Source organism: Nicotiana tomentosiformis, chromosome 2, assembly GCF_000390325.3.
Source record: "Nicotiana tomentosiformis chromosome 2, ASM39032v3, whole genome shotgun sequence".
Classification (NCBI taxonomy): domain Eukaryota; kingdom Viridiplantae; phylum Streptophyta; class Magnoliopsida; order Solanales; family Solanaceae; genus Nicotiana; species Nicotiana tomentosiformis.
This window is the reverse complement of record NC_090813.1, coordinates 90,093,640-90,105,726: the sequence shown is the minus strand read 5'-3', so window position 1 is coordinate 90,105,726 and position 12,087 is coordinate 90,093,640. Positions and strand designations below refer to the sequence as shown.

The window sequence follows — 12,087 nt, the reverse complement described above, 5'->3', positions numbered from 1 at the left end:
GTAACTTTTGTCGAGTTCCGAGACGTGGGCCCCACGGGGGATTTTTGAGCTAATTTTAGAATTTTTATGGAAAATTATTATTTTCTTATGGGATTAATTCCAATAAATTTTATTGATTAAAATGAATTATTTATGATCAGGTTCGAGGCATTTGGATACTAATTTACGAGGAAAGGACATTGCAGAATAAGAATTTCACGGCTTGAGGTAAGTAACGATTGTAAATCTAGTCCTAAGGGTATGGAACCCCGGATTTCGTATCATTTTACTACTTTGAGGTGACGCACATGCTAGGTGACGGGCGTGTGGGCGTGCACCGTTTGGGATTGGTGACTTGCTCCGTCCCGTAGTAACTGTAAAGTTGCATATTTTGTTGAAACTATATGATACTTATATGTTTTAGAAAGAGTTTCTGTAAATTGGGCTGAATGCCATGTTTGGGCCTTGCGCCAATGCTGTTTGGACCCTTAGGGGTTGTTTCTTACTATCCTCTCATTGTTTTCGATTGAAAATCTATACCCAGTCATGTTTATACTTGTTTAACGCATAACTTAGTTTTATGACTCTACTTAGATGCATATAAATATTTTGGGCCGAATGCCTTATTTTACTGAAATGCCCGAATGGCTTGAGAGGTTTATGACTGAGTGAGGCCGAGGGCCTGATTTGTAGGATGAGTGTGGATCGGGGCTGCCCGCCTGCAGCACACTTTATTATTATAGCACCTGAGTTATCCGTGCAGGACGTGAGTTGTCCGTGTAGATTATAGCGCTTGGGCTGAAGGAGCCCCTACGGAGTCTGTACACACCCCCAGTGAGCGCAGGTACCTACTGAGTGCGAGTGCCGAGTACTGAGTGACTGGGAGGCATGAGTGATTGTGAGGTATGCCCGAGTGGCAAGAGTGATTGTGAGGCATACCCGAGTGGCACGAGTGACTGTGAGGTTTGCCCAAGGGGCTGTATATGAGTGATGTTTTCCCCGAGGGGCTGTATATGAGTGATGTTTTACCCGAGAGGCTGTTTATAATTTCATCATTTTTGCTCACCTTTGCATTCTTCCTCTGTCTGAAAACTGTTGAAAAATATCTCTAAATATTTTTTACTGGAAATGGGTTAAACGAGATGTTTTGATTCAAATCCTGGTTTTAAAAGTATGTGGTATTTTACTGAGATTTCACGATATGAATGTTATATGCTTTATTGCTCGTCACTACTGCTCAGTCTTTATTTATTGTTGTTACTTATTGAGTTGGCGTACTCACGTTACTCCCTGCACCTTGTGTGCAGATTCAGGTGTAGCTGGACACGGTAGCGGTTATTGATTGTTCTGGTTGTAGATTTTTTTGGAGATAGCAAGGTAGCTGTTTGGCGATCGCATCCCATGCTCTTCTCCCTCTTATCTTCTTCTAGTTGTATTTAGTCATTTTCCAGGCTGAGTTAGCCTTGATATTGTTAGACAGTTTGTAGTAGATGCTCATGACTAGTGACACCCCGATGTCGGGCTTTTCCTTCTGCACTTTTATTTTAATTTGAACTCCTTTACGAAGGTTTTTATGTTAAATAGCACTGAAATTATCTTTGAAATAAAAATATCAGTTTGTTTTGGAAATGAGTCGGCTTGCCTAGTTCCACGATATGTGCCATCACGACAGGGGTTTGTTTGGGTCATGACACTTCCTCATCTGATAATTACCCTTCTATATGTTCAATGTTGGTGTCCTCACCTGATTCATAGACTGACATATTATCAATATCGGGTCCATGTCTATTGTTTGCTTCAGCAGGAACCATCTTTAATGGACCCAAGTCCACCGTGATTTGAATTCCCTTGCCTTGAATACATTATGTGTCTGCGGTGTATGGATAGATCATGTTCGTAGTAGAGCTGCTTCCACTGTTGTATTCAGGCTTGTTGGTAGCTCCTTCGAATGGTAAATTGACTTGCTTTCCCTTATCTCTCTTATTTTGATTCACTTCTTCAACAATTTTGGGTTGCGAGTTATTGTTTATATTCCCATCTTTTTGAACTGCTTCAATAATTTTCTCATCTATCTGTCGTGGCTTTTGTTTGATCCATAGCATATTCTTAACCTTAAAAAACTTCCCAGTGGACTTTTTTGTGCGCTTGTTGTTGTTTCTCTTGTTCCATTTGGTTGGAACCTTTATTTGTTCTTTGTGAGGTGTATTTCCCGTAGTATTTTGGTCTTGGACCAATTCTTTTCCCATTTGTTGTTGTTGCTAGGGTTTATTAAATCCAATGAGCCTTTTATCCGAAAAGGAACTACTACAAATCCGAAAACATTCGACCGAGCAATACCGACCAACGTTGGTCGGTCAACAAAAGCGACCAAAAAACCATCCAAAGCAGATGAAAACTACCAAAACAATATTTTACATTATTTTAAATTATATACCGACCGAAATTGGTCGGTATATTGGTCAAACATTTGACCGTAATGGTCATACTTGCTTAGTCAAAGCACCTTTTTGATTACCGGCCATCGGTCGGTAATGTGGACTCACATTTTTAAATTTTAATAATTATATTATTATTTAAAATATTCTATAAAATTTATAGTTGAATTTACCGACCAAAGTCGGTCGGTTATTACAGGAGAAGATTTTACCGACCAACTTTGATCGGTAGATGTAATTTCTGGAAAATAAACGACCAACTTCGGTCGGTTCATAGGTCAAATATGGTCAAACTTTTGAATCACATTAATATTTACTATCTAAATAATATAAATATAATCCGTTAACACTTTATTTGTAATACATATAATGAATACACTAACATATACTATAATAAGCTATATATAGTTAAAGTAGTGTAACGATGTGTGTGTGTGTGTGTGTGTGTGTGTGTATATATATATATATATATATATATGATGGCTAAAACTTCAGTAAAGTTACTGAGGCTCCACCTTCTAGATTCTGCGGATATGGTGTTACTCATAATTGGACAAAACAAAGTATATTTTGGGAGTTTCCTTATTGGAAGGATAATCTTCTCCGACACAACCTTGATATCATGCATATTGAGAAGAATTATTTTAATAATTTATTCAACACAGTGATGGAGTGATTTATGATGGCCCTTATGCGACTTGGAGTGATTTCCCATACTCGCTGAAGGAGCAAATTTTCAATCAGTTTAAGGTAAAAATATTCTTTTAAGCAGTTTAATAATTTATATTTATGATGTTTCCATTTAATATTTAACTTTTGAAATGCATATCAAGTGTGTATGGGAAGACCGCTATAGCGAGGAAGTGACTGCGAATTTTCATCATAAAACCCGCAAGAGATTGACGGATCATTTCTCGGATGGTAGAAAGAAGAACAAGAGCCCTGATTGGTGTTTGTAGCATTTATGTGATGATTTGTTAAGGAAAAGACAAACCGAGGAGTTCTTAAAGAGGAGCGAACAAGGAAAGAAAGCTCGCTCATCCAAAAAGGAAGGCTCCTTGTACACTGGGGGTGCTATCAGCATCGGGACAATAAGAAGAAGATTGGTAATTGCTTAAATTACTTTACTTTTCTAAGTATATCAATTCTATTTATTAACTAAATTAATTTATTTTCAGGAAAAGAAGTATGGGCGCCCAATGAGCCATGATAAACTATTCAAGGAGACGCATATTTTAAAGAAGAAGAAAGAGGGGTTGTAGATAGGTAGGTTGAGGACCGGGCAGAGACTGTATATGTACGCTTTCAATCTTCTTTAAGTGTTATAATTTACTTTTATAATAATTTTTAAATACTAATTTAATTTAAAATAATGTAAGGTCGCTACCAAAGTAACGTGGAGGAATTCATTCGTAGTCAGCCAGCTGGTGAATCAGGCGAGCCAACCCAACCTTCGGATGAAGATGCTGAAAGAATATGGTTGGAGGCTGTAGGCGGTCCAAAAAGGGGGAAGGTATATGGGCTTCCTGAGAAAAAATTCCATCGCCATAGGTGTGGAATGCAAAGAATGAGGACTTTCTCACAGGGCGAGGTACTTAATAGGGAGAGCCTCTCGGCTATGAAGGAGACAGTGACAAGGCTTACATTCGAGCTAGAGGCGGCCAAGGAAAGAGAAAGGCTTAGAGATGTTCAATTCCTTGGTATGCAAGCTCAAATCAAAACTCTCCTTTCTACTGGAGCTTTTCCGTTGCTCCAGTCTCGTGAGTCATCGCTAGAGACTCGACCTCCACGTGATCATTCCTCCCGTCCTCCCCGTGATCGTTCTTCTCGTCCTCCACAAGACAGTTCTCTATACCGTCTTGTAGATGAAAGTTTATCAGATGGTGATGTTATTGTAGAAAATACCTTTTGACCAATACTTTGATATACATTGAACTAGACTTGAATTAGATCGAATGATTTTGAACTAGTTATAATTACTTAGTTTTTGCTTGGTTTTGAATTGTGATGTTTAATTCAACTTTGTTAGTTTTAAAGTATTAATTGGATTTTGGTTGGATTTGTGGTGAATTAGAAGTTGTATGGGTGAATTGGTGGTTATTTGATGTGAATTGGGGGTATTGGTATGCTGTTTTTATTTGGCATGTGGTGCAGCTACCAAAATAGGCATTTTCTGCCAAAATTAATCCCAGAAAACTGACCAACCTTGGTCGGTAACTAATAAATAAAAAAACTAATATTGCAAAATACCGACCAATGTTGGCGGTTAATGCACATTGAATTCTCAGAAATTTAACATTACCGACCAACTCTGGTCGGTAAGTTGGCTGCCCTGTCCAGTTTACCGACCAACGTTGGTCGGTATTTATAAATTTTAATTATTTATAAAAAATCTAAATTTTCCAATACCGACCAACGTTGGTCGGTAAGCAAAACTAATAAATTTAAATCACCGACCGACGTTGGTCGGTAAAATTAAATTATTAAATAACATTCCGACCATTATTGGTAAGTAAGTCAATTAAATTGTCAGATGGTCGTGTAGAGCATACCGACCGATGGTGGTCGATAATTTCCGACCGACTTTGGTCGGTATACTCTTCCGACCTTCAAAATACTGACCACACGCAAATGGTCGCGTTTTGGACAGCTACTGGCCATTACCGACCGATTTTGGTCGATTTTTTTGGACAATTTTTCCCGGATTTTTATTAGTGGGGAAAGATCAAATTATATAATTAGAGCTGGGAAGAAAATTTGACTACTTATTTGCAAATGTCCAAGTCTCTTGCAAGTAAATACAAGAGGATTTAACGGAAGTACTTCAGCACTATCTGGCCTCCAAATTCTTCATCTCATTGAAAAATAAAATATAAAACCACATTATAAGCATCCGTGCAAAAATCTACTCCTTATCATGTTTTTTTCCTCACTTGTTAACTTTTGACCCAACTTATAATCAGATTCGCACCCAAAAAATATAATTTAGAAGTAAAATACCTCCAACCTAGTGTGACTTTATATTCAGAGCTCAAACCCAATACTACTCTTTATCATTGTTATTGCCTTATGGGTTAAAGTTTCAATTTAACTAAAATATCTCAATTACTTCTATAGTTCGGACCTACTATGTAGTGTTTCATTATTTCTATAATTAGAGGAGGGGGTGGGTTGCTGCCCTTCATAAACAGATGATGAACTTTGTGGACAAGAGGCGTGTCCACATTCAAACAAGGAATACTAATTTGGTTTATTCAAAATTTCAGAATTATACTATCATAACCTACTAAAACCAAAGTCAAGCGGCTTGTTATTGGAAATTACCTAACAACAAAATAATTGTTATTATTACTATCCGCAATAATTGTTCAGTCATCATATAATCGGTGCTTGGACTTGACTCTGATCTGCCCTCTGGTCCTCAAACGAAAAAACAGCGACATTGAATTAGGGGCAGAAGAGTCATTGGGAAAGAACTGCACCCCACATGAGCAAGCATTTAACTTTTCTTTTTTCAAGTTATTGAGTTTCTTTATTTGGACAATTAATATCTTTATGTGATTTGATAATCAAAATAATTTTTATAATGTCAAAGTATTATAAAAATTATATCCGTATGAGTGTTATTATGCTCATCTTGTCGGTTTAAATCTAGATAAAGGAAGAAAATTACAGTAAATTGACAATCAATATAAAATTAATCAATTTATAATGAATTCTTACAAAATATTTGCAATGAAAACATAGTGAAATTAAACTCGAATGAGCAAATGACGTGGGCGTGTATATCATCAAGTCATGCACAGTTGCTGTAGTAATAGCACTGGATTTTCCATTATCTCACTGCCTAAATCTCTCTCTCCTATTTATTCCAAGTAGCTGACTATTAACACCACACCCCGCCTTTGATGACTTATATTATCCCATCACTATTCACACACAACTAGGAACACCATCCATTTTAATTTTACCAACAGCTGTTGCTTCTTCTTTTTCTTCTTCTTTCAGTGTGTTTTCCTAATTAAGGGCCAAGCACTACAATATGGCCAAAGGAAAATTAGCTTTGGCTGAAATGGTGGGGGTCTTTTTGATTTTGGTAGCAGCAGTATGTACTGTGAACGCTACCAATTACAAGGAAGAAGAAGAAGCTGACAGAATAATATCTTTGCCAGGTCAACCTAAGGTGTCGTTTCAGCAGTATTCGGGCTATGTCACTGTCAATCAAATTGTTGGTAGAGCTCTCTTTTACTGGCTTACTGAAGCTGAAAATGAACCTTTGTCTAAGCCTTTGGTTCTTTGGCTTAATGGAGGTCAGATCTCCCTCTCCCTATATCTTAACTTCTACGCACCGACAATATAATTTTTTTTAAGATAATCGATTGATAACAAACATTCTATAATGTTAATGTATATAAGCACTTGTCTCTGCATGTTTGAGTTGCACTGGAGTTTGTTTTTCCGCTAGTGTACAAGAACAGTTTGGGTGAAGGAGGTATGGTTTAATTTGTTCTTTTTCTGATGTGGGGTCTCATTTCTGAAAACAATGAGCTCAAATTTTATCTTTGTGTAAGTTCTTTCTACTATTTCGCACGTACGCACCCTGGGGGGGGGGGGGGGGCTAATGTCTGACAGATATAGGTTAATTTCCTTCGGGAAATGGTCTACTAATTATGATTAGTTGAATTTATGCATGGTTACTGTTCTATTCATCTTTTCTTTATTATAGTACCTCTCTTCTTTTGTTGTAACTAAAAGGAAATCTTCAGAAAAGGTGTTTAACTTTAAACAGAACTTTATGTGCGAACTGCAAAGAAAGAGTATAGAAAAGTACACAGGTAAAACGTCTAAAAAATCCACATATATACCTCTATACTTCTTTCAACGAAAAAATTCTCCTAATTTTTCTTTTACCGCGAGTTTAACGTTTTCTTCTGTTGTAATTTCGAAATAATCCTTCTTCCTCCTCTTCTATATTATCTTTTGGTTATTGTTATCGTCAATTTTTTATTTATTTCTGTTATTATTTTGAAATTAATCATACACTGCGCGTTGCTATTTTTTGACTTGGTGATATATATTTTGTGTGTTTATAAAAAATGTTTAGTTGAGGAATTTAGCTAGCAAGGATAATGGAGAAGGAGGGGCCCTTTAGTTTAGTCATCAATAGTCATGACTAAAGTGTCGACTGGTAATATGGTCCAAAAATCCATTATCCATTTGAATGATACAGATGAGACACTACCTTTGCCAGTTGCTCTTAATTTCTCTGTCTCTCTCTCTCCACATTAATATTTGCACGCAGGAAGAAGTAGGAACCAGTGAAAATCAATGCTTACAACCACCCACTCTTTTAATTTAAATACAAGACTCGTTTAATTTTCAACTTCATTGGGTGCACACAGTCTTGATAGATGCCCATACCAATTACGTTTGTGCAATTATTGAATTCTTGAATTGTGTGACCATCTCTTATAAAAGGTTGTTTGGCACGCGGACTAAATTATCGTGAGGGATTATAATCCCTGGATTGGGAGCCCAAGTTTGATGGGATATATAAGGTGGGGTATCCTGTATTAAGACTGAGATTAAATTTTACCATATTTGATTGAAGGTATAAATTTATCCTGGGATGTTCATACCTAGTAATCCTTTATAATACTGAGTGGTGGTGAGACGTGAACCCATGAGTTTTGCATGCCCTAATATAATATTGAACTCTGTAAACATTTCTCTAAGAGAAAACACATGTAAGGGCAGACATGAATCTTGCACGCTTAAATTACTTTTGATATTGGGTAACGGTAAGACTTGAATTCATGACTTTGCTCTAATATCATGTTGAATTGCATGCATGTATCTGTTATAGAACACACTTTTAATGAATTAATTATGTCTTCAACAGTAACTACCTTAATTATGTCAGCTCAAACCGTGTGGTCATTCTCTTCGCACAATCGCACAAGACATATCTGCAATCTCATGAACATTGCGTAGTTTTTAAGGATCGTAATGGTATCAACCAATATGTACCGTGGCTTTACGGTGACCTCAGGAATATGGTGTCTTCATATGAGAATAGGAAAGAATCTTTACCGTAAATTCTGTTCAAAATATTAAAGTCTAGCCAACTAAGTGTAGTATTGTTTGATATCTGTCGTCATTTTCTTATAAATGGGGTTTCAATTTCTTGACCATATGGTTCATAATTGGATACATGTGCTGATCTCTACCGTGTGTGATAAATGGACAGACTCTTCTGTGTGGACCCCCTTTTACTTGCAGTAGTATACCGTAATAATTTAATTTTGTTTTTGCATTAATGGTAGTGTATAAACTCTCACCATATAAGTAACTCTCTATATTAAGCCTGATATGATTATCTAGAAAATAATATAATAACATGTTATTAAATTGCATTGATAGAGTACAAATTATTTACTGATGTCGATTGGAAAAACCAGGTCCAGGATGTTCGTCAGTGGCTTATGGTGCATCGGAAGAAATAGGGCCATTTAGGATAAACAAGACGTCTTCAGGGCTGTATGTGAACAAATTTTCATGGAACAAATTGGCCAATTTACTATTCCTTGAAACTCCAGCAGGAGTTGGCTTTTCCTACAGCAACAGGTCCTCTGATCTCCTTGACACCGGGGATTATCGCACTGGTACATAGTATTTATTTAGGCCCTCTCCTTTTGTCCTATTGCTCTTCAATCATTTTTCTTTCCTTGGTTTTTCCTATCCATTCGCAGTGTTGGTGAATTGTCTCATTCTGTAGACTAAAAAGGACAGTCCGCTATGCGCGGGGTCCGGGGAAGGGCCGGACCATAAGGGTCTGTTGTACACAGTCTTTTCCTGCATTTCTGTAGACTGATTCAGCATAAATTTGTGATCATGTATGTTTTGCTTTCTAAGTCCTCATCATCTAGTAAAAAAACATAAAGTGATGGTCGCGTGATTGCTGTTGATGACTTCTTCAATGCAGAAACACATGGTAGCAAACAGTGCCCATTTAGGAGCACAGAATTGACGTGCATATATATAGTAGCACTCATTAGCAATGTGGCCTACCTTTAATATTTTTGGATCTAATACTGCTACAGCTTAGCTACCTTACATGTTGCTGTATGGAGTCATCTTACTTTCACTACTATTCAATCAATAAAACAGCTAAATCTTCGCGCAGATTACAAAATCTTTCATGGAAATTAATAAGATTAAATTCCTTAACAAATTGATACAACCTTGTGGTACTCAGTTCTGACTAGTTCCTCGCGATTTGGAAAAAATTTATCCATATATAGTAGGATTTCACTGGGTTTGTTGTTGTTGTTATGTTAATATATCGTGTTTAGATGATAAATTCAAGTGAGAGTACACATGTCTGTATATATTGGTTTGTTACAAAATTGATTGTGGCTAAGCTTTTGTTTTGGAATATGCAGTCTTTCCAAATAATGTAGTCATTAAAGAAAGATGCTAACTCTTTTGTAACTTTTATCAGCTAAGGATTCTCTGCAATTCCTTATCCACTGGATGAATCGCTTCCCACGCTACAGACATCGCGAAGTCTACATAACTGGAGAGAGCTATGCTGGTCATTACGTCCCTCAGCTAGCCAGAGAAATAGTCCATTACAATGCCAATTCTAAGAATCCAATCAACCTCAAGGGATTCTTGGTAATCTGTCAATGTCTATATATAATTGGAGTATTGATTGCAATACCATTTTCAAACTTGTTAGAGCTAATTTATGATGTTGCATTTAGGTGGGAAATGCAGTGACAGATAATTACTATGACAACCTGGGAACAGTGACATATTGGTGGAGCCATGCTATGATCTCTGACAAAACATATAAGCAACTGGTAAACACTTGTGATTTTCGGCGGCATAAAGAATCAAACGAGTGTGAATCTTTGTACTATTATGCTATGGATCAAGAATTTGGTAACATTGACCAATACAACATTTATGCTCCTCCTTGTAACAATTCTGATGGTAGCACCTCAACTAGGCAAACCATGAATTTACCCCATCAACCTTACAAGGTACGTTTATGCAACACAATAACCTCAATAATGCAACAATTTATAGATTGCTGCTTGATTTATTTGGATTTGTGTCCATATTAGATGTTCAAGCAGCTATCAGGGTATGATCCTTGCACGGAGAAGTATGCAGAAATTTACTATAACAGGCCTGATGTGCAGAAGGCTATGCACGCGAACACAACTGGAATTCCTTATAAATGGACAGCCTGCAGGTAAATAAATCTACTAGTGACTAACAAAACAGAACTTAGTTTGAAAAGAATTTGCACTAGTAGCTGTTTTATGTTGTAACTGATTGATCTTGCACCTATGTTACAGTGAGACTCTGAATCGAAACTGGAACGATACAGATGACTCAATTCTTCCAATCTACCGGGAACTAATTGCTGCTGGTTTGAGAATTTGGGTTTTCAGGTATGTGAAATTAACTTGAGAGCTTATTCTCAAAATTTTCAGGCAACTCAATTTGATCATATCTTTCTTTGTTTTTTATTTTTCCTTTTGAATTGTCATATTACAGTGGTGATGTAGATTCAGTGGTTCCTGTCACGGCTACAAGGTATTCACTAGCACAGCTCAAGTTATCCACCACAATTCCATGGTACCCTTGGTATGTCAAGAAACAGGTGGGTAATATATAAAACCCAATTTCCAATTTGCCACATCTCAGTTGAATTTTACTGTTAACTATGCAAAAGAAAAGTTTAACAAATTAAAAAAAAAAAAAACTGAAAATAGGATTTAACTTATATACGTGTAAAGAACTTTTAAAGTATCAGTAAATTTCAAGTTTCAACATCCGTTACAAACCTGTAACACAATCTTTTAGATGATCTGATATAGTAAATTTTTTTTTAATAGTCAAATTATTAAGTTAAATATATGTTGATCATTAATTTGTTATTATGTTATGGTTAATGTAAGGTGGGAGGCTGGACGGAGATATACAAAGGGCTAACATTTGCAACAGTGAGAGGGGCAGGACATGAAGTGCCATTATTCAAGCCTAGGGCTGCCTATCAACTCTTCAGATCATTTTTAAGAGGAGAACCACTTCCCAAGTCATGATAGTGGCGAGACTAAATTCTTGTCTATTTGTCAACAATTTCATTTGCAAATCTTGGTTAAGAAAGAAAAAGAATTGTCAAGTTGAACAAGAATTGTTTCAACTTTAAAAAGAAAGTTGATGGGAAAGAGGGGGGGTGTTACAATTATGAAGAAAAAAAAAAGATATCAGTTTGTTGTACGTTTGTAACAATATTAGGTAGATGGGGTCTGAATTCTACTCCACGTGTTTTAGGAAAAAATGAATTTTCTTAATTTTCAGATTTCAAGTATTTCAATAAAGGGTTGAATTATTAATTAGCAATAAAACTTGACTAGCTTCTCTTCTTAGGAAGTTGAGTGTGAAAGGTCCAGAAATTTAAAAGTCAAAGCACATGACCATTTTTTGTGTTTTGACATATATTTGGTTGGAACTTTAAAAAAATGAATTTTTAAAGATGATATAAAAAATAGTTTTTAAAAGTTAAAATTATATTTGGATATGCATTTTTCTTGAAAACAAATAAAAGTTTTATGAGTAGAAAACTTCAAAAACTACTCAGAGCTATTTTTGG

At 36.2% G+C, this 12,087-nt stretch overlaps 1 protein-coding gene and 1 long non-coding RNA gene across 2 annotated transcripts; both read left to right on the top strand.

Annotated features, from left to right (window-relative positions):
- The first annotated feature begins 1,750 nt into the window (after positions 1 to 1,750).
- Positions 1,751 to 3,807, top strand: LOC117276003 (uncharacterized). Its single transcript, XR_011414072.1, has 4 exons — positions 1,751 to 1,930; positions 3,080 to 3,164; positions 3,248 to 3,520; positions 3,593 to 3,807. It is a non-coding gene; the product is annotated as an uncharacterized lncRNA (long non-coding RNA).
- Positions 3,808 to 6,309: 2,502 nt separating this feature from the next.
- On the top strand, positions 6,310 to 11,842 carry LOC104092939 (serine carboxypeptidase-like 25). Its single transcript, XM_009598634.4, has 8 exons — positions 6,310 to 6,724; positions 8,876 to 9,079; positions 9,919 to 10,094; positions 10,184 to 10,465; positions 10,550 to 10,680; positions 10,787 to 10,882; positions 10,989 to 11,094; positions 11,393 to 11,842. Exons 1-8 carry the CDS (start codon positions 6,457 to 6,459, stop codon positions 11,534 to 11,536), a joined length of 1,407 nt encoding a protein of 468 aa, XP_009596929.1. The 5' UTR covers positions 6,310 to 6,456; the 3' UTR covers positions 11,537 to 11,842.
- The last annotated feature ends 245 nt before the right edge of the window (positions 11,843 to 12,087 follow it).

Excerpts from the sequence above, each read along its gene's own strand:
- LOC104092939 (XM_009598634.4), top strand. The coding sequence starts at position 6,457 with ATGGCCAAAGGAAAATTAGCTTTGGCTGAAATGGTGGGGGTCTTTTTG. Across the intron at positions 6,725-8,875 it reads GGTTCTTTGGCTTAATGGAG|GTCCAGGATGTTCGTCAGTG; the intron begins GTCAGATCTCCC and ends TGGAAAAACCAG. Across the intron at positions 10,095-10,183 it reads TCAACCTCAAGGGATTCTTG|GTGGGAAATGCAGTGACAGA; the intron begins GTAATCTGTCAA and ends TGTTGCATTTAG.